The 20,101-nt window shown below is 42.0% G+C and overlaps 1 protein-coding gene and 1 non-coding gene across 4 annotated transcripts; both read left to right on the top strand.

Moving 5' to 3' along the window:
* Positions 1-92: 92 nt before the first annotated feature.
* Positions 93-19,263, top strand: brd1a (bromodomain containing 1a). 3 transcript variants are annotated; one of them, XM_038739083.1, is made up of 13 exons: positions 93-389; positions 2,079-3,483; positions 3,871-4,039; positions 6,271-6,402; positions 6,528-6,656; positions 8,658-8,970; positions 9,112-9,432; positions 10,566-11,168; positions 11,621-11,762; positions 11,937-12,070; positions 15,623-15,732; positions 16,173-16,327; positions 17,577-19,263. In XM_038739083.1, exons 2-13 carry the CDS (start codon positions 2,096-2,098, stop codon positions 17,758-17,760), a joined length of 3,780 nt encoding a protein of 1,259 aa, XP_038595011.1. In that variant the 5' UTR covers positions 93-389; positions 2,079-2,095; the 3' UTR covers positions 17,761-19,263. The 3 variants fall into 3 exon arrangements, with proteins under 3 accessions (XP_038595011.1, XP_038595010.1, XP_038595013.1); XM_038739082.1 differs by lacking the exon at positions 93-389 and adding an exon at positions 473-875; XM_038739085.1 differs by lacking the exon at positions 93-389 and adding an exon at positions 479-875 and having other exon boundaries at positions 3,871-4,027.
* Positions 7,841-7,913, top strand: trnak-cuu. The gene has a single exon. It is a non-coding gene; the product is annotated as a tRNA-Lys (tRNA).
* Positions 19,264-20,101: the final 838 nt, after the last annotated feature.

Here is a 20,101-nt window from a genome sequence, read left to right as displayed (position 1 = left end):
CTAGGACTTCTGCTGTGTGTTGCATTCACGGCCTGGGGCAACAGCTTGGATGTCAAGCAGGATGAAACATAATATGTGGTTTCAGCACCACAACACGTTTACGTTATTACTGCTTTAAACCCGACGGGGTTTCTCGACCTCGAGGATCTCGTCTGGGGCGACCTGGCATATAGTAACGTTACACGGTTTGCTGTTGTTGTTATTATGTCCGTGTCCTGACTGTCCTCTGTGACTAACGGTAGAGGAGAAATGCTGAATCAATAGCCCAGACCATGACAGACGTACAAATCTAACACGATGAGTGCAGCCAAAACAGAGAGAGGTCTCAGCTCTACCGAGACAGTGCGACTGCCCTGATTCGCGCTTTGTTGGGGCTTTTTGTACGGCTGGTAAGGACTGACAAAACGCAGTACATTGAGTTTGTGACAGATGGGCTTTTGTGTGAAATCTACGACTCACCACCAACATGACCTCCAGCGTCACACGTAGAGTAACGTTGGTGCGTAACGTTACGGGTGGGAGTTGTCTGGTGAAACGCATTGTTGTGTTGGGGGATGAGCCGTTCGTAGTGCTGCTGCTGTTAGTGCTATTTGCTATCTGGTCGACTGTGGCTAACCAGTAACTCTAGCTAGCCTATGAATGGCCCACAAAGCAAATAATTGTGTGTTCTCCGTAGCATTTAATATCGAAACTCCACAGACACCAAGCAGGCATCTTTCTCTTTTTATCAGTATCTGAAAAGACCCCAGTACCGCCCGTTGGATGAGAACACTGTGTTCGGAATTAGAGCCACTTAGCAGGCCGTATCGCCATTGCTTTGTAAGGCTGCTGGCTAGCTACCGTCTTCAACTAGCAAAACTGTTGGTGAATCCGAGGTACGTATCTGAGGTGCTCAGGTTTCTTTGCTTTTCTGTGCTTTATGCGGCGACGACGAGAAGGCATACGGTGCATCTGCAAAATTTGTGTTTAATGTTACACATTGGATATGAATTAACACACGTTTTAGAGCTCTTGTTTGACGCCATTTGCGCCGTTTTGGGGTGGCTAGTTAGCTGACCAGCTAATGTTATTGTTAGCAACTTGGCCACTTTATGAGTCGTTAATGGAATGGCATTTGCATATCTGCACCAAATGGGCAAGCGATAACTCTTGCGCAGTCGTTTTGAAAGTGCCCTGTGTTGCCGCCTCCCACCGCATTTAAATGCCCCAGCTCATTGACAAAGCTGTAACGTACAGCTGTCTACACTTCACAACATCGACTGTCACTGTAGTTTGAAGCTGTAACGTTAACGTCAATGAAAACTGCACGTTTTTATTGCTCTCTTAATCATTTGGCTAACTATAACGTAATTAAAGTGTAATGCAATCAAATCATAATGTTGATGTGTTGTGTTTTTGTCCAGAGGACATTTGAATTAGAAAACCTTGTTTTTCAGTGTGATACATCATCATAACAGTCAGTTATAATAGATGTTATTACTTGGGAAAATGTCGACACGCTATTTTGATAGCCTTTTCCTGTGCTTACCTTTTGAACACAATTTAAGCTTTGTCAATCATATCGCTCTTAGAATGTATTACAATGAAATCATGCATATCCTAATACTTGAGTTAATAGCCCAGGCTTTAATTTGCTTCAGTCCCTGAACTCACCCTGCCTATATTGGGGACAGGTGTCTATATGGGATAGGCCTTTAATTCCTTTCATACAGAATGGGGAATAGGCTACTATCAATGTACATTTCAACCAGGATGAATTTTTTTTTTGACTTTTTTTGTTGTAAAAATTAACTGAACAATTGAACTGTGGAAAATCTTACCAATCTTACAATGTTTAGCATGTCCATATTAGTAAAAGTTTAAACATTTATTATTGAATGCCCAATTTAAGAATCTTAGAACAAGCTCAAGCAGGTGGCCCGGTGGGCTTTAAGATGTTTTATATGTCCAAAGAACTTTATTTGTCAAAATGTGTAGCCACACCAGGCTAGTAAAAGGGACAGGGGTCTATTTGGGACTTGGCTTTTAATTGAAGTTAATTAAAGAACTAATATTTTGTTCTCTCTGTGTCATCACAGCAACACGGAGCGTCAAGATGAAGAAGAAAGCTCGGCAGCACCGGGTTGCGGTGCCGCAGAGGCCACCATCTCCCATCAAGCCTTCCCCCAACAAGCAGATCTTGACTTATGCCCAGGCGCAGCGCTTGGTGGAATTCGATATCGATGGCCGCATCCATCGGATAAGCATATATGACACGCTGGACGTGATCTCGGATGATGACCCCATGGTGCAGGAGATGATGGAGTGTACTAGCAACAAGGAGAACGCAGAGAAACCACAGCAACAGGTCCTCTTGAGGTCAGTGAGACTAAAAAACAACCAGGAAAAGAGAAACGCTGCACTGGGCATCACAGGTCACGGAGAGGCAGGTGGACGTCATGCCGGCGTTAATGCCGGTCCAAAGCTTCCAGAACCTAAATTCCGTACAGTGGAATATAATCTCCCAGCAGTTCCTAAGCGTCAAGCTGCCTTTTATAAATACACGGAGAAGACGGAGGAAGAGCTGGATGAGGAAACAGAGTATGACATGGATGAGGAAGATTATGCCTGGCTGGATTTGGTCAATGAAAAACGAAGAAGTGAAGGGGTCGGTCAGGTCTCTCACAACGTCTTTGAGTTCCTTGTTGACCGCTTCGAGAAAGAGTTGTACCTGGAGAGTCTGGATAAAGACAGTGAAAAGCAAGCTCCTGTTGATGAGGATGCCGTCTGCTGCATCTGCATGGATGGAGAGTGTCACAACAGCAACGCTATCCTGTTTTGTGATATGTGCAACGTGGCTGTGCACCAGGAATGTTACGGTGTGCCCTACATTCCTGAGGGCCAGTGGCTTTGCAGACTCTGCCTCCTGTTACCCACCCGGCCCGCAGACTGCATACTTTGTCCGAACAAGGGTGGAGCAGTGAAAAAGACAGATGATGACCGCTGGGGCCATGTGGTGTGCGCCCTCTGGATTCCTGAGGTCGGCTTCTCCAACACCACCTTCATCGAACCCATCGATGGTGTCAGCAACATCCCTCCAGCCCGCTGGAAGCTCACCTGCTACATCTGCAAGGAGAAAGGTGTTGGGGCGTGTATCCAGTGTCACAAAGCAAACTGTTACACCGCCTTCCATGTCAGCTGTGCCCAAAAGGCTGGCCTCTTTATGAAGATGGAGCCAATCAAAGAGGTAACAGAAACAGGAGAGCCCACATTCTCTGTGAAAAAGACAGCCTACTGTGGAGCACACACACCCAACGGGTGTGTAAGGAGGCCTCTTACAATCTATGATGATGCCAAACCCAAAAATGGACTATGTAAGAAAGGCCGAGGCGCTGGTAAAGGACAGTCAAAAGGAAAGAAGAAGAGTAAGAGTAAGAAGCCTGAGCCTGATTCTGAAAGTGAAGCTGCAACCCCAGCTACTGTGCCTACTTTTCCTGCTCACAGGTATACTTAAGAGATGTATTAATGATGGGAGATGTTGTATTTGGTTAGTTGGGATGGCATGTTCAGTTACATTTATGACATTAATGCTTGGTGAGTGAGTGGTGATATAGGGAGAGCTTTTTTGTTTGAGATAAGAATATTAGCTGCAAGATTTGAGCATGTGATGTCAATGTTTGCCTTCACAAATTGAAGATTCAGCGATCTGCTTGCATGTATTTGGTCTGTATTGAGTGCTAGTAAATGCTGGTTAACGTTTGTCTGTGGCTGTTAATGTTACTCATGCCCATAGTCATGGATAATCCTGCAAGCAGCTAAAGACTTTTGCTAGTTTTCGATATTACTACCTGATTGCATCCTTCTAATACCTGTCTTCCTGGCTCCTCCTAGGTTACAAACCATTTTGAACCAGGTGTCAGTACAGAAGAAGAAAACATTTGTGGAGCTGGTCCTAAATTACTGGACACTAAAGAGGCAATCCAGGAATGGGCTTCCCCTCATCAGACGCCTTCAGACAAGCCTGCAGTCTCAGAAGAATGCACAGCCGGTTTGTTCATCTGTCAGTCAACCACAGGAGACTTTCATGTCTTCATTCTGCCTTGTACCAAAGTACCAGTAGATTTTTGATTTAATTTTCCATGCAGCCATTTCACAAACAAGCCTTTTACATCTAAATGTTTTGCCTAATATGCTTTTCAACACTTAATTACTGCTGTTAACAAGGTGTTTGACAATACTGTGTGTATACAGTCCCTTCCAAAAGTATTGGAACGGTAAGGAAAATTACTTTTTTTGGTTGTTCACTGAAGACATTTGGGTTTAAGATCAAAAGATGAGAAGAGTTCAGAATTTCAGCTCTCATTTCCTGGTATTCACATCTAGATGTGTTAAACAACTCAGGACATATCATTCTTTGTTTGAACCCACCCATTTTTCAAGTGAGCAAAACTATTGGAACATGTGACTGACAGATGTTTCTTGTTGCCCAGGTGTTGCCTTTTAGGTTGATAGTCCAAACATTAAATAGCTCTGCACGACTAGTCTAAGTTTTCATCCTTGGTTCGAAACCTATAAAGACTGCATTTCCTGTTAAAGAGGATAAACCAACATGAAGACCAGAGAGCTGTCTATGGGAGAAAAGCAAACCACTGTCAAGCTGAGAAAAGAAGGAAAATCGACCAGAGCCATTGGACAAATATTGGAAAGTCCTGAAAAAGAAAAAAAACTACTGGTGTACTGAGCAACAGACTTCGAACAGGTCGGCCAAGGAAAACAGCAGTAGTTGATGACAGAAATATCGTGAGAGCTGTGAAGAAAACCCCCAAAACATCAGTAAGTGGCATCACCAACGACCTCCACAGTGCAGGGGTGAAGGCATCACAATCCACTGTTAGAAGAAGACTCAGAGAGCAGAAATATAGAGGCCACGCCACAAGATGCAAACCACTCATCAGCAGGAAGAATCAGAAGGCCAGATTGAAAAGTTCTGGATCACAGTCTTATGGACTGATGAGACCAAGATTAATCTCTACCAAAGTGATGGAAAGGCCAAAGTGTGGAGAAAGAAAGAAAGGAACTGCTTATGATCCGAAGCATACAAGCTCATCTGTGAAGCATGGTGGAGGTGATGTCATGGCTCGGGCGTGCATGGCTGCTTCTGGAACAGGCTCATTAATATTTATTGATGATGTAACTGATGATGGTAGCAGCAGAATGAATTCAGAAGTGTACAGAAACATTTTGTCTGCCAATTTACGGAGAAATGCATTGAAACTAATAGGGAGGAAGTTTCTCATGTAGCAGGACAATGACCCAAAGCACACTGCCAACAAAACAAAGGACTTCATCAGGGGAAAAAAGAGGAAGGTTTTAGACTGGCCAAGTCAATCACCTGACCATAACCCAATAGAGCATGTATTTCACCTCCTTAAGAGGAGACTGAAGGGAGAAACACCCCGAAACAAACAAGAACTGAAAGAAGCTGCGGTAAAAGCCTGGAATAGCATCACAAATGAAGAATGCAACAGTCTGGTGATGTTGATGGATCGTAGGCTTGAGGCAGTTATTGCAAGCAAGGGTTATACCACCAAATATTAAATGTTATTTACTTTAAGATTATTTGTTCCTTTTACTTTTGCTCACCTAGGAATGCTGTGGTCTAATACAAACGGTGAAATGTTTTGAGTTGTTTAACACATGTAGATGTGAATACCAGGAAATGAGAGCTGAAATTCTGAACTCTTGTCTCAGACTCATCTTTTGATCTTAAACCCAAATGTCTTCAGTGAACAACAAAAATAACGGAATTTGACTTATCGTTCCAATACTTTTGGAGGGGACTGTACATGCTAGTTTAAAATCTGGATCTCTGTTAAAGGGTGACATGGGAGCGCATTTTCACTTCAGTGCTATCAAAAATAATCCTGTCCTGTACCAAACCCGGAAGAATGACTTCTGTTCCATCCCATTCCTAATAAAATAAAAATCTGAGAACTTAGAACTGCACATTTATATATAAAAACTGATCTATGATTCTCGTCCTGCCTGCTCCCATTTTTTTTTTTCTGTCCCGTCCCAGTCCCGTGATGAATAGTGAAATTGATTCCCATCCCATGGGAACCCCACAGGAATCCCATGACCCATAGGATTCCCCAAAAAATGTCAGCCTCTAGTCTGCGTGCCTCAAGTAATAGAAGATTTGATTCTTGCGAAACATGTACCTGCTATGCAAGTTGATAATTTGATTGCATTCTGTTCTTTCATGAAAGTATTTTTCAATTTCTTCTTCAGAGACAGAACGAGGAGGAGAGCAGGGCACTGAAGGAGCAGTTGAAAGAATGGCATCGCCTCCGACACGACCTGGAGAGAGCCCGCCTGCTGCTGGAGCTAATCCGCAAGAGGGAGAAACTCAAGAGAGAAGAGGTAGGAGTGGAGGAATCAGCGAGTAGATGGACAGACATCTGATTTAACCTGTGGTCAGAGACATTCTGCTAAATAAATGAGACAACCTGATCATCTAATGATTTCCTTTCTGCTTTGTGTTATAGATTAAACAGCAGGAAACCCTCCTAGAGATGCAGCTGACACCCTTCAGTATTTTGCTCAGAGCCCTATTGGACCAGCTCCAGGCAAAAGACCAGGCCAGGATCTTCACCCAGCCAGTTGATGTCAATGAGGTGAACTTTAGGAGACACTTTTTTTTAAGTTCTCTTGTTGCGTTTGTCCACACAGAATCTTGCATTGTTTTTTCTGTGGATGCTATAAATCCATCCTAACCAGTAACCTTTGGAAGAATTTGAATACTATGAGTACAACATGCTGCAAAACAATTTTATTTTTTGTGCACAGGTGTTGCATTTCTTGCGGCATGATTTTGTTTTGTTGTCAGTCTGTGGTATGGTTATTTATTGTGTTCAAAAGTTGAAATTGTAGCAAGGGGCTCATTGAAAGGTACTCCACCAAGGAACATGGATAGTTCTGATTCTGTTTCTACCTTGTGCACCATGTGTAAGTTTACATAGTTAATATCTCATACTACTGTATCTACCTTGTAGTGTTGTGCAGATTTGTTGTTTGGCTCTCTGGCAATGAGTTGGAGAATAAAATAACTGCAGCTATAATGAACTTTTTACAATCTGACGTTAAATAAATACAAAGACTTACGTAGCCATCCTGAAGACGTCCTGTTTGATAAGACTTCAAACCGGACTTGCTGGTTCATTTGTCAACACAGCACTTTGCATTTTGCCATTGTGCTAATGTCAGGATGAAAGCCCACTAATGACTGCACAGCTGGCCTGTTTTACCAGTTCTTCTGCCTTATTGCCAGATAACTGCTCCAGAAATGTTGAAATAATAGCAGGAATTATGATGTGCATTTCTATAGTAGTCATACAAACATACAAATTTACACCCTACATCAAATCTTTTTGTGTTTTACCAAAGCTAATTGTACATGGGAATCAAGGGGAAGACAACACAGAGTGTGTGATCTTGTTAGACATCAAATAATTGATATGAGTTTCCCTAATCCCTAAAAACCCAGACACACAAAACAGACCTGAAAGAAATTACCCCTTGTAAAGGGAGAATAATCACATAATTTGCTTTTCCTTGTACCACCACACATCTTTTAAAAGTTGTACTCGAACACACTACAAAGACAACAGCCAGCAGACAACTGCTCCCTCTGTGTCACATGTTCTGATCATAGTGACTCAGGTTACAAATCAACCCCCCACCCCCTCCCTGTGTAAGACAGTGTTGAGCAATGTGACTTCTTTGTAAGTGGAATGTGTAACTTGAAATGAAGGTCCACTGACTGCCGTCTGGAAAAGGTGAAGGGTGTCTTGACACATTAGCCCGGCTAGCTCAGTCGGTAGAGCATGAGACTCTTAATCTCAGGGTCGTGGGTTCGAGCCCCACGTTGGGCGTAGCTTTTGATTTGTTTACTTAACTAGTAGATTATTCATTTTCTTGGTTAGCTGAGCATGTGTGGCTAATAATCTGTACAACTATGGATAGTCTTGATTTTGAATACAGTCTTTTTAGATACTGCTGTCATCATGTATAACAGGGGGCGGCAAATAAGTCTGGCATCGTGCCAAAGTTTTTTTCAAGCTGTTACATAGCGGGCCAGATCAAAGTCAAATGATTTCAAATCCTTGGCTATGCGTGTGGACGTTTAGCTCAGTCAGTAGTGTGCAAAACGTTGTTTTATGATCAATCCCCACATACTGCGAATATATTTTTTCTCCCTTGTTAAACAAATTGGTTGTAAGGAAACTTTTGTACATTCTCACAATAAAGCATATGCTGCCTTTGTTCTGCATTCATAAATCTACGGACGCTTATTTTAATTTCCCTGAGGAAATTCCGGGGAATCCAATCACTTGTTTACTGATAGCTTTTTCAGAGGCGTGTCAAGCCAGCCAGAGACACTTTTGAATGTCCTTCTGAACTTATAAAAGTAAAAGCTCTCAATAAACACAACATAAAGCATTGCTGCAAAAAACGTTCTCATGCTTTTATTTTGGAGGCACACTCACTTAAGAGGAAGTAATTATGTGAGTAACTGTGCAGCATAAGTGAAATTTACTTCATATTTGCATACTGCTATATTGTCAAATGGTCTAAGAAATTTTAAATTAATTCATTATATTTGCTGTGTCCTGTAGGTGCCTGACTACCTTGACCACATTAAACACCAAATGGACTTCTCCACCATGCGGCAACGCATAGATGCGCAGGGCTACAACAACTTGGAGCAGTTTGAGAATGACTTCAACCTCATTATTGATAACTGCATGAAATACAACTCAAAGGACACCTATTTCCACCGGGCTGCTGTTCGCCTCCGAGACCAGGGCGGGGCCCTGCTCCGAAAGGCCCAGCGAGATGTGGAGAAAATCGGCTTCGATACAGAAAGCGGCATGCATCTGCCAGAAGCTCCTGAAATTAAAGCACCTCCATCCTTTTCTTGGGAGGACGGTAAGGGCAGTAGCATTGAAACGTGCATCTGTGACGTGTCCGCATCATTAGAGTCAGGGCAATCGAATGAGAAATATTCACAAAATGTGTTGAGCAAAACTGTGTTTCAGTCTCCTGCTGATTAATTAATTCTCTCCTTAGTGGACCGCCTTCTAGTGCCAGCCAATCGGGAACATCTGTCTCAGGACAAGCAGCTGCAGCAGCTACTGGAGAAGTTTGACCTGACCTGTGCCATGAAGTCCAGTCCCTCCCGCAGCAAGCGCCTAAAGCTGCTCAAAAAGACCATCAACGATGTGCGCAATGAAATAAGCCTAAAGAGAGTCCTGCCCTCCCACCATAACTGTTCTTCCTCCACAACTCCCTCCACATCAGCATCATCTTCATCAGCTGCCTTCCTCCCTGAGCTGGGTAAACATAAAGAAGAGACAGAGAAGCCCAATGGACTTTTTCCAGACGATGAGGGTATGTGTGGGTTTTCTTTGGCTTTGTAAGAAAGTGAATTTTCTGGTTGACAGCCTTTGTGATTTTAAAGAGAATCACATGTCCTTTATATCCTGAAGCGCAGGTCAGAGGTCAGAGATTAGCCCAAAACACCAACCTCACAAAGCAAAGTCACATGCTGGGTCCCATTGGGGTGTTGAAATTGATTGAAATGAGCTTTTGATTTCGACCTTCGCTCGCTGTCCACTGTCGCTACAGTTATCGTGCTGGCACTGGAAGAAACTCACTTCCACAAGAAATCTGCTATGTCACATGTTAGGGTTCAGGTTACCCTGAATGCCACCTTCCTTAAAGGGCTGGTGGCTTTTTGCAGGAAAATCAAGCTGTTGTAAAGTAGCGTTCTGCCATCTAGTGAACCCTTATTTCCCAAAACTAGAAACAAGTGAGAGAAATCATCTTTATTGTGTCACTGGTAATATTATTTCTTAATGTCTAATAAGTGACATTGGCACAAGAATATTTATTGCACCAATAATGTCTTTTTGACAGAGAGAGAATTGTTCCACTATATTTCAACAATAAAAATTTGCCCAGCCTCCGTGTAACTGATTATTAAACTTAAAATTGTTCAATCATAGAACCAGACAGTAACGACTTGAGGATTACACGGATGTGATGGTTGAAAAAATGTCACTGGTAAATCCTAACAGCATTCTTATGTCTCTCTCTGGAACTGATCCCTGAATAGTCATAAAGAGGTCTGTGTTATTTATTAAAGTGCCTCAGTGTTATTCTAAATAGTGCCTTGTTTTTCTTTTATGATAAACCCAAAAGCCATATTATAATGTGCAGTGTCAGCATTTCTGCACACACAAGGACAAAGTGTGGTTGTTGCATTACATTACTGTTGGTAATCGTGTTACACGGTAGGTCATATTTCTCTGTCTTTGTTGTGACGGGATGTTATATTGTTTATTTTCTCCCTTTTCTGTAAGGCTTTTTTTGTTGTTTTTCTTCCACAAGAGTATGCCAAAGATTTCACTAATGAAAAAATAAAAATACAGTACTATAAATAATAAAAATCTAACTGTAAAAATGTACAAAAGTACAGCTGTAAACAGTTTGTGTGCTTTGTCTCTTCTTCTCCCCTACAGGAGACAAGTCTCTTCCTCCTAAACTGGAGCTTTCAGACTCCATCCCTCCCCTCATCCACTCAGACGCAGACCCCGGGCCCCCCACCCTCAAACCAATCGATGACGCCCCGGACTGCCAAGACGAGACACACAGCAAGCGTGTCAAGTTTGACGGGGAAATACCAGACCTGCTGTCCTCTATGCCGCGCCTCAACGGCTACTCCCACGACAGCCTCCAGAGCTCTCTGTTGGACGGAGATGTGAGCGTGGTGGCCACGTCGACACTCGCTGAGCCCACGGGCATGGTGAACCGCCGGACCGCCGTGCTCTTCCGCAAATCGAAGACAGCCAGTTCCTACAAGCCCCCGAGGGTCGGGGACCAGGGGGCTGACGAAGTTAAAGAGGGCGAGGGGGAGGAGGAGGAGGGGGAGGAGGAGGGGGAGGAGGATGAAGACGGTGCGCAGCTGGGCTCCAAATCCTTCCTATCAGTGGTCATACCCAGGCTGGAGACGTTACTTCACAGCAAGAAGAGGAAGCACAGCGGCAGCAGAGACAGCGAGGAGGAGGGAGGAGAGGGAGAGCATGAAGAGGAGGGAGAGGCTCCTGTGAAACGACTTGACACTGGTAAGAAGTGCACAGAAAAAAAAAATGACATTCAATGCCATCAATATTTTCTGTTGTAGAGTAACCTTTTTTTGCAAGCATTTTCACATTTTTCTGCATGGCTAAACATTTCTCTGAGTTATCATATGTTAGAATATGAATGACAGTTCCTCAAGGCTCTGATTAAATTAGCACAGCAGTATTTAGCTCTGCTGCCAACCCCCGAAACTGGCAGTGCAAACATTGCAATGAGCTGTTACACTGCCTACAAGTCAATTTCCAAACAGCACAGCAGTAAGTAACAACAGACACTTGTTTACTCCTTTGCATCACTTTACTGAAATTAGACCAGAGGTTGCTGCAGCCTGTAGCAAATGCAGACGCATTAACATTTGACATGAGTGGCCTGGGTTCAGATTCTGGATTTGTAAAATATGTATTTTGTACAACTAGCGTGTTGTGTCTCCCCTCAGGCCTGTCGAGAGGTTTACTGGAGGTGGAAGAGGAGAAAGAGCTACAAGACTCGAGTAGAGCCAGCAGACCTGTGGAGCCACGAAGACGCTGTGCCTCCGAGTCCTCCATCTCCTCATGTAGCAGTCTGCCTGGAAGCACCAGGTAATACACCAGATATAATATGTTTCATCTTGTGGTTTGATTTAGATTTGACTTAGAAGCGAAAGCAGTTTCAGCTGGTCTGTCTGTTCTTCCATTAGCTGCACATTCAACACTTCCAAGCCATCAACAGCACCTGATGTGTTGTTTCTAAAGTTGTTGTTGTTGTTGTTTTAGGACAATTCTCAGTCTTCCAAAATGTGGGAAGGGGAAACCCGCCTTGGTCCGGAGAAACACTGTGGACGATAAGAATGAATTAATCGCCTGCATTGAAACTGGGAACTTTGCTAAAGCTGCACGAATCGCTGCCGGTAAATGTCAAAAAGAATCTGCATGCACGTGTGGGGTTAGGTCTGGACATCATATATACAGACTACCTGTTTTATTCACCCTTTCAAGTAGATATCAAATAGATAAAAGAATTGTGACAAAGATATGTACCTAGGCCCGAGATTTCATCAAAGAAAACAAGAGTATGAGAAAACAGTACATTTAGAACTAGGGATGCACAATAATTATCGATCCGATATAATATCGGTAGATATTGGGCATATTTTCATTATCAGAATCCTATCAGAAAATGAAATTTTGGCCGATGATTTAGCCGATGAGATTCAAACAATGCTGTAATGTGCGCCGATGCTGTTGTCGGCAGCTAGAGCCAAATAAAACAAACATGCTATTGATGGTTCGGATGTTTTTCACTGTTTAAGAACAGATAGAAAAGACAGCTGTATTGCAATATGGCACCAGTCCGTCCTCCTTCCCCCTCTCTCAGTGATCCACTGCAGGTAACAATGTGCCAAGTTTTAAGCTACATGACAAACTAAACTGAACAGTTAAACTACAGACAGCTTTCAATTTAGATGGGTTGTACAATTGCCACTCGCGATGGTTTTATTGCACATACTTGTCGTGAACTCGAGTAGTTTGGAGCCAACATTACCTACACTTCAACGTCTCCGCCGCGGCCGTGATCTCTGCCGGCCACGGTATGTCTGTGTGCACCAGCATGTCAGCAGCAGAGGCTGCAGCCTGGTAACAGTACATCCCCGGGCCCATCTAATACTGCGTTTCGTTGCCCATCACTAAATAAAATTAGTTATTTTAATTCATTGCATTTCAGTCAGGAGGAGGATTGTAGGACATTTTAAGCACTCTCAACTTGCCATCTCTCGTCTAAAAGAATACATTTTACATGGTGAAGAGTTTGCTGGAGCAGTGTGAACAGCTGACCGTAGATATTAGCTCAGCTACTGCAGCAGACGTGATCCCCTTCACCAGCAAATTTTTTTTACCTTGTTTGTTGTGCTTTAAAGCATATCCTAAGGGCTGAGGTTTTAGGTCAAGACACAACACCTGCTTTTATTTTGTACCATAGACAGCTCACTGTTGCAGTGCTGTTTACAGCTCAGCAAATATAAATGGAGCTTGTTTGTTACGGTTTTATAAAAAAAAATTAAATGTGGCACTGGCATATAATCCTCTCCCAAGTCAAATAATTCATTTTTTTTTCAGGGGTGAATGTCTGTGTCTACATTTGTAAAATTATATTTTTTGTAGAATCAAATGTTATTTCTCTTGTTTAATATATACAACAAATGAGTAGGGTATAAATAGCAGAGGTGGGACCTAGTCATCGTTTTACAAGTCCGAGTCAAGTCCAAGTCTTAAACTTTGAGTTTCGAGTCCTAAACAAGTCATAATGCACTCTTCACCAAATTTAAAAACCATTTCAAAAGTTTTTATAACTTAAAAATAAAAAATATTTATTGAATGAAGCGTTAGCCTGTACAGAAAGGAGGTAGAGGTGTAGTTTCACACAACAGATGTTCTATAATTTTATGAATTAAATTAAATGTTCATGTAGGGCTGCTAATTATTTAGGTCAATATTGAGATCACAATTATTTAAACATTAAACTATTGAACTTCTAAAATGTAATACTTTCTTTTAAAAAAATATTATATGCATAACTCCAAAATCTCATATGGCCCATGAAATAAGAAACAATAATCCAACATTATTAACTTTGCAGCATCTACAGTGCAAAAGGAGGCAGCACAGTTTCAGCTTTGGGTGACGGATGGGTCACTGAGGGGGCTGTGTGTGTGTGTGTGTGTGTGTGTGTGTGTACGGAGGGGAGAAGAGCAGGTGACAGGTGAATTACTCGAGTTGACGCAGTTACTTACAGAACGCTGAAATAAAACCGTGGTGCTTTGTCAGGAGATGCAGTGACAGAAACCAGCGGTGAGAAAACTATAAATCGCTATGACGTTAGAAGACGCAGACACAGTGGATATTTTACAAGAACCGATCAGGTAAAGCAACACTGAACACACCTGTCAGGGAGGGACTCAGTTGTAAAGGAAAGAGGTGCGCTCGATTTATAAAACAAAACGAGTGTCGCTTTGAAACAGCACCCGGCGCTATTATCGTTTTATAATTGGTGGAAGCAGCTTCACGCAACAGCTGCAACAGTCTCTCTACACTGTTTCGACCTGACCTTTCTGTTCTCCGTGAGATGGAGGAATTTAGAAAGTTGTGTGGTGCTGCGTCAGGGCCCCAGCTGTTGTGCATGATTTATGCGTAAAGTTCATCCCGCCAGAGGGTCCGATCACAAACGGCTCACAGCGCGCTGGTAGTAGGCCTACTACACAACCCATTGAAGGTACCGGAGAGAGAGTGGGTCGCTGGGGCGTACAGGGCCAGAGACAAGAGATCACGGTACGGCCGGCCGCACTTCGGATGGTCGGTGATTGTTCCCTCTTGCTGGAGGAAGCCACATCTAATTGAGCACCGCGCTATGTTGATGCGCTGCACAGTTTTTTATATCCTAATTTATATTCAGGCACGGGGAGTGTCAAGTCATCTCAAGTCAAAAGGCTCAAGTCCAAGTGAAGTCACGAGTCATTGGTGTTAAAATCAAAGTCGCAAGTCTTCTTTAATTTTGTCATGTCGAGTCTAAAGTCATCATTTTTGTGACTTGAGTCCACACCTCTGAAAAATAGTACACGAGAGACTTTGTTTTCTTTTCAGTGAAATAAAAAATAGATGTGTAAATATCGGCATCGGCCAAAATGAGTTTTAACATATCGAATATCGGCCAAAATCCAACATTGTGCATCCCTACTTAGAACAGTAAAACCTCTTTGGACTTATATACATACACTTATATGCAGTTATATACATATATACATTAAAGCACAGCCTAAAGAACAGTTATGTGCTGCAATTTCTTAATGTACATCAGCCAAAATATACTAAGACACTGGTGTGTGTGTGTTAAGCCAGCGTCAGTAGGTGATAATGGCTTGCTGCTACAATGAATTCAACATTTATTGTAGCCTGTTGCACTTAGTCTTGTACAGTTATCAGTGTGGAAAGTAATAGAGTATAGTATGTAGTTGAGTATAATCCAGGATGTTACAGGTACTGTAAAAAGTGCAGAGTTCTTTTACTTTTCCTGTTGAATTGGCCTATTAGCCTTAGCATCAGTTAGGTCTTTAAAGTTTAACTTGATTGAACTTGCAGACACCTGTTATTCGTGCACACATAAAAAGCAGGGTTGGAAATTAAAAGCAACTACCCGCCAACTTCTTTTCACTTATAGTGGTCTTTCTACTCTACCTGCCATCATGGCATGTCACCAGTCAGCATCTGGAGACTCACATTTGGTGAATAAAATGCCTGATAGCTGGTGCATTTTCAGTTCACTGTGGCTGTTAAAGGGGGGAAAAAAAGTTCATTTCCCACCCTGATTTGCTGTGTGCTCCTGCACTTACAGCATGGCTTTGGAAATGTGTTTCTGCCTGTGTTTAAACCCACACGTAACTTGTTTGGTGTTGTTCCTGCTTCCATAGAGGTTGGCAACAGCAATATTTGGATGCCCGCTAGTGCTGCAACAGTTGCCTTGGAACCCCTAAAGCTAGTTTGGGCCAAATGTAGTGGATACCCTTCCTACCCTGCCTTGGTGAGTGTTTGTGGGAGAGAAAGCATGACAATCACTGACTTAAGTCTTTTTTTTTATACTCTGAAGTTTCCTTGTCCTCTCTTCACGTTGGGACATATTGTAACCTGATTATGACACTCTTGTCCCACAGGATGAAGCAATAGTTTTACCACAGCTGTGTTTTTAGGTGTCCAGTGGACTGTTGGAGGGGTAGACAGATTGCCCACTCAACATTTCCTCTGTTTTCCTCTAGGTGGCAGCCTTTCACTGTTAACCAGTTTAATTTGACCTTAGCATGAAAGGACAAATGATGAAAGGAATCTTACTGCCACAAGTTGGTAGTGTGCATGCATATGTGTGTGTTAGATAGTGTTTGTACAGTATAGACCTCTGTACCTCTGTGGGTTTGCCATACGTTTGCGTGTGTGTATAACTCCCTCCCCTCTTGCCTCTGTGTGTAGATCATCGACCCCCACATGCCGCGTGTGGGCTGCCAGCACAACGGGGTGTCCATCCCCATGCCCCCCATGGACGTGCTCCGCATCGGAGAACAGATGCAGTACAAGGCCGAAGAGAAACTCTACCTCGTCCTCTTCTTCGACAACAAGCGCAGCTGGTGAGTGCCGCTATGTGGAGGGATGATTTAAGCTGAGGCGGGTTCCTGCAAGGGTAAACCTGTCAACCTGTCCGTCAGCTGATCATTATTCTCTTGCGGCTGCGTGACATTAATTGTCAAGAGAAAACAAATGGCCCCTGCCTCAGTCTTTACTGGTGATGATGGTACTGCCCTTGTGTCCCACGGGAAACTGGCTTTTTATCTGCTGCTAGCAAAGAGTATTCCACATCTTGGAGTGACCACTGTGGAACTGAAACTAACAAAATTTACTAGAAGGAAAGTAAAAATATAACAGAATACACCAGTAAATAATAGTGTTGTTAAATAAAAAAGTGAAGTGTAAAAAGGCCTTTTCATTTTTCTTTATCTTCCAATCCATTTTTTTTTTATCCTTTACCACCAATTAGTTGATTACATACTCCTTAGTGCTATTGTAGACATTTGAGTCATCTGCAGTGTCACAGGAGCATTAGTAGTATTTTAGGACTGTTGTTACGTTTGCTGTTCCTGCTACTATTGTAGTTGAATACCAGGAACTGAGGTTGCGGCATTTACTCTGTGTTTTGCCACAATTTGCTCCCTTTTCCCTGGAAACATACCTGAGGAAAACCGGTACAACAACTCCAAATGAGTGCTGGAACAATTAACCCGAGGAACTGAAAGAAAATTGAGTAATGACATTGTTTGCTGATCCCAGCTTTTCAAACGTGAGGATTTGTTGTATATTATTGTACATTCACAATATTTGGACTGTTGGTTGAACAAAACAAGTGAAAAAACTATTGGAAGACCATTTCAAAACATGTGATGCCTTTTTTAATATTTTGTGGAGAAAATTGTTATTTGAAAATTTTTTACAGATTAATCTATAATGAAGATAATTGTTCATCTTCAGATGTCAACACTTCCACACAACTGTGGAAACAAAAGTCAGACCTTACAATACTGTTATTATTGTATTATAATTGGATCAAGTTTTGCAGCTGCAGTGTTTTTTTCCAGTTAAGTTTCATGCTCAAATGGTTGTTGTGTGGCAAAAACAAAACCTCTGTCACCAAGATAGATTATTTTTCATTGTTTTTTCACCTCAAATATGAGAATAATTACCATTTTATGACAGATTATCTGTAGTTCTTTGTTTAAAATGAAACCTAATTTATTCCAAGAAATCGTGGAAAAAACAAACATTCAACCCTAGCTTACTGTTCAGGTGTTGTAATACAGATGGTGTTTTTTCCTCCTCCCTCAGGCAGTGGCTTCCTAGATCCAAGATGGTTCCTCTGGGAATGGATAAGACCATAGACAAAATCAAAATGATGGAAGGACGCACATCCAGCATCCGCAAGGCTGTCCAGATCGCCTTCAGCCGCGCCATGAACCACCTGAGCATAGTGCAGGACGAGCCAGTCAGCGACCTCAGTGACGTGGACTGATGCCATTCGCTGACTCCCCCCCCCACACACACACACACACACACAAACACAAACTTGTACCTCGCCTGTACCAAATCCCCCCCCACCCCCCTCTCGGTCTCTGCAGGAGACTCAAATGTTTACTGGGCACCTGCTGTAACAGGTGGTGTCTCTTCCTCATCCATTCCTACTCGCACACACACCTCCCATGTGCCGATGGGATACGGCTGCTGCTGATATGAATGTGTCTGAATGTGTCCTCTCCACCTCCCAGGCTTGTAACTGTGCTTAGAGTCTGCTCTTTTGGTCCACCCGCTTCCCTCAACTGCGCCAGTCAAGACATATCATTTTCGGTCATTATTTGAAGGCAAAAAACCCCAAACTTTAGCGATTGGCCTTACCAAATTTGTCTGTGGTGTCAGGACTTTGTGGTAAGACAAAAGAACTTTACGCCCACCGTTAAATCTTGGCTGCAGCTGATACATTTTTCAACTCGGTCCTTTATTTTGGCAGGTAGCCATTCATCTTTTTTGCCTACATGAGGGCTTTGCAATTGTAGCCAAAGCCTACGTTTATGTCAAGATCACATTTAAGTACTGGTCATCTCCATTTACAAATACCTTCCTTTGTATTTAAACTGTAAATAATCTGTACAGTTGCCTGACACTAACTTATTTTGTAGTTTTGACATAAATGAGTACTCTACAGGAGTTTTCTTAGTATTTATACTTGATGCATTCTTGCCACTTAAGAGTGAGTGCTATTTTGACAGTGCTGTGTGATAAAGAAGAATAAAAAAAAAAAGTGCAAAAGCCTTAGTATTGAGGAGATTAGGGCTAAGATGTCATGTATGAAATAATTCCCTTTTTTCATTTATAAGTTATTGAAGTTTATAATCGTAAGCTTCCATTTGGCATTAATCCCTTTTGTATTAAACAAAGTTTTCGTATATTTTTGTTCATATATATTTATATGATTTGAATACACAGTCTGTAAGTCTCTGAAGCTCATATGAGCAGTCTGATGTCGCGGACACAGAACGTATATATTGTTCTCAAGAAACCAAAAATGTTGCTACCCAGAAGTGTGTTACTGATTAATTTTTCTGTGTGATGTGTGAAAGTGTTGCCAAAAAAAAAGACAAAAAAGTAAATTGTATTTTTTACATGATACATTTGACTGTTACTTGGTTTTGCTGTAGATGTAGAGAGATGTGCCTGCATTAACTTATTGTAAAGTATTTGCATTACTTTATAGTCAAGGAAAGACGTGCAAACTGATTGTGGCAAAGTGGCACATTTTGTGCTGGATACTTCCCTCTTTTTTTAAGTAACCTTTTCTAACTTTTTTTTGTAGTTGTAGACTTCAAGACATTTCATTTTATACTATTGCCTATTTTATTTCTGGGTAGCATAGGGTAGTTTTTGGTTTTTTCATTTTGTACTTAACTGTAGTAGTTTTTTTAATCAGATCATTTAAAATATTGCTTGTAGCAAAGCAAAAAATAAAAGATACAAATATGAACATGAGCCTCTTTTTCTTTTTTTTTTTTTTAGTAATTTTGTTTTTTATGAAGTTGGGTTTTTTAAATGTCTTTCAGTGGCATAGTGCAGTATTCAAAATGTGATTAATTTGTCACGTTCCTCTTTATTGTTCAAATAATGTTTCAGGCATGTAAAAATTGAGGTGTAAATGACCAAAAACATCATATATAATTAGTTAAAACATTTTGAGCCATATCTGATGCACAAGAGGGACTCACATTCTCCTCAATGTCACTTAAAGTACTGGACTTCCTTCGTGGCTGGCAGAGGGCAGACCGTTTTTCAACCTCCTACTTGCCATATGGCCCTCTACCCTACTCACTTAAATTGCAAACTGTGTCCTATAATTTGCCAGCGATGCAACGAAGGGTCGGCTTATGACCTGTGACAGAACATGTTGCTATATTGCATGCACCAGACAAGATCTTGCTGGGCTGTTGTGCACTTTGCATCAGCTAGTTAACGGTGAGGGCAGTACAGCAAAAGTCTAGCATAACATTTCCAAACGAGTGCTGGCAGAAGGCCGTTAACCTTACCCGCCATTTTCGCTCATTATTATTTTTATTCCCTCACTTTTTTGGAATCAAATTGCTCCTAGACTATTTGTGCAAATAAATAAATAAAATCAGTATCAAATTGTGCAGCTCATTGAGCGGATGTGGGCTTTTGGTATGTCAAGCGTATTACAGCGATTTTTATATGAATTTTTGAAGATCATGATTTTATAATGGAAGTCTATGAGAGGAATGATTCGACTTGATTCAGACCTACTCCACTTTGACGGTAAACTGCTGTGACATAAGTGCAGCTACAGAATC

Source organism: Micropterus salmoides, unplaced genomic scaffold (genome assembly GCF_014851395.1).
Source record: "Micropterus salmoides isolate LMB-PRFRI ecotype aquatic unplaced genomic scaffold, ASM1485139v1 Ms_hic_scaffold_23, whole genome shotgun sequence".
Taxonomy (NCBI): domain Eukaryota; kingdom Metazoa; phylum Chordata; class Actinopteri; order Centrarchiformes; family Centrarchidae; genus Micropterus; species Micropterus salmoides.
The sequence above is the reverse complement of the archived record's forward strand: the minus strand, read 5'-3'. Positions and strand labels throughout refer to the sequence as shown.

Coding starts and splice junctions, on each gene's coding strand:
- brd1a (XM_038739083.1), top strand. CDS start 2,096: ATGAAGAAGAAAGCTCGGCAGCACCGGGTTGCGGTGCCGCAGAGGCCA. Junction 4,040..6,270: donor CACAGCCGGTTTGTTCATCT/GTCAGTCAACCA, acceptor TTTCTTCTTCAG/AGACAGAACGAGGAGGAGAG. Junction 11,763..11,936: donor AGTCTGCCTGGAAGCACCAG/GTAATACACCAG, acceptor TTGTTGTTTTAG/GACAATTCTCAGTCTTCCAA.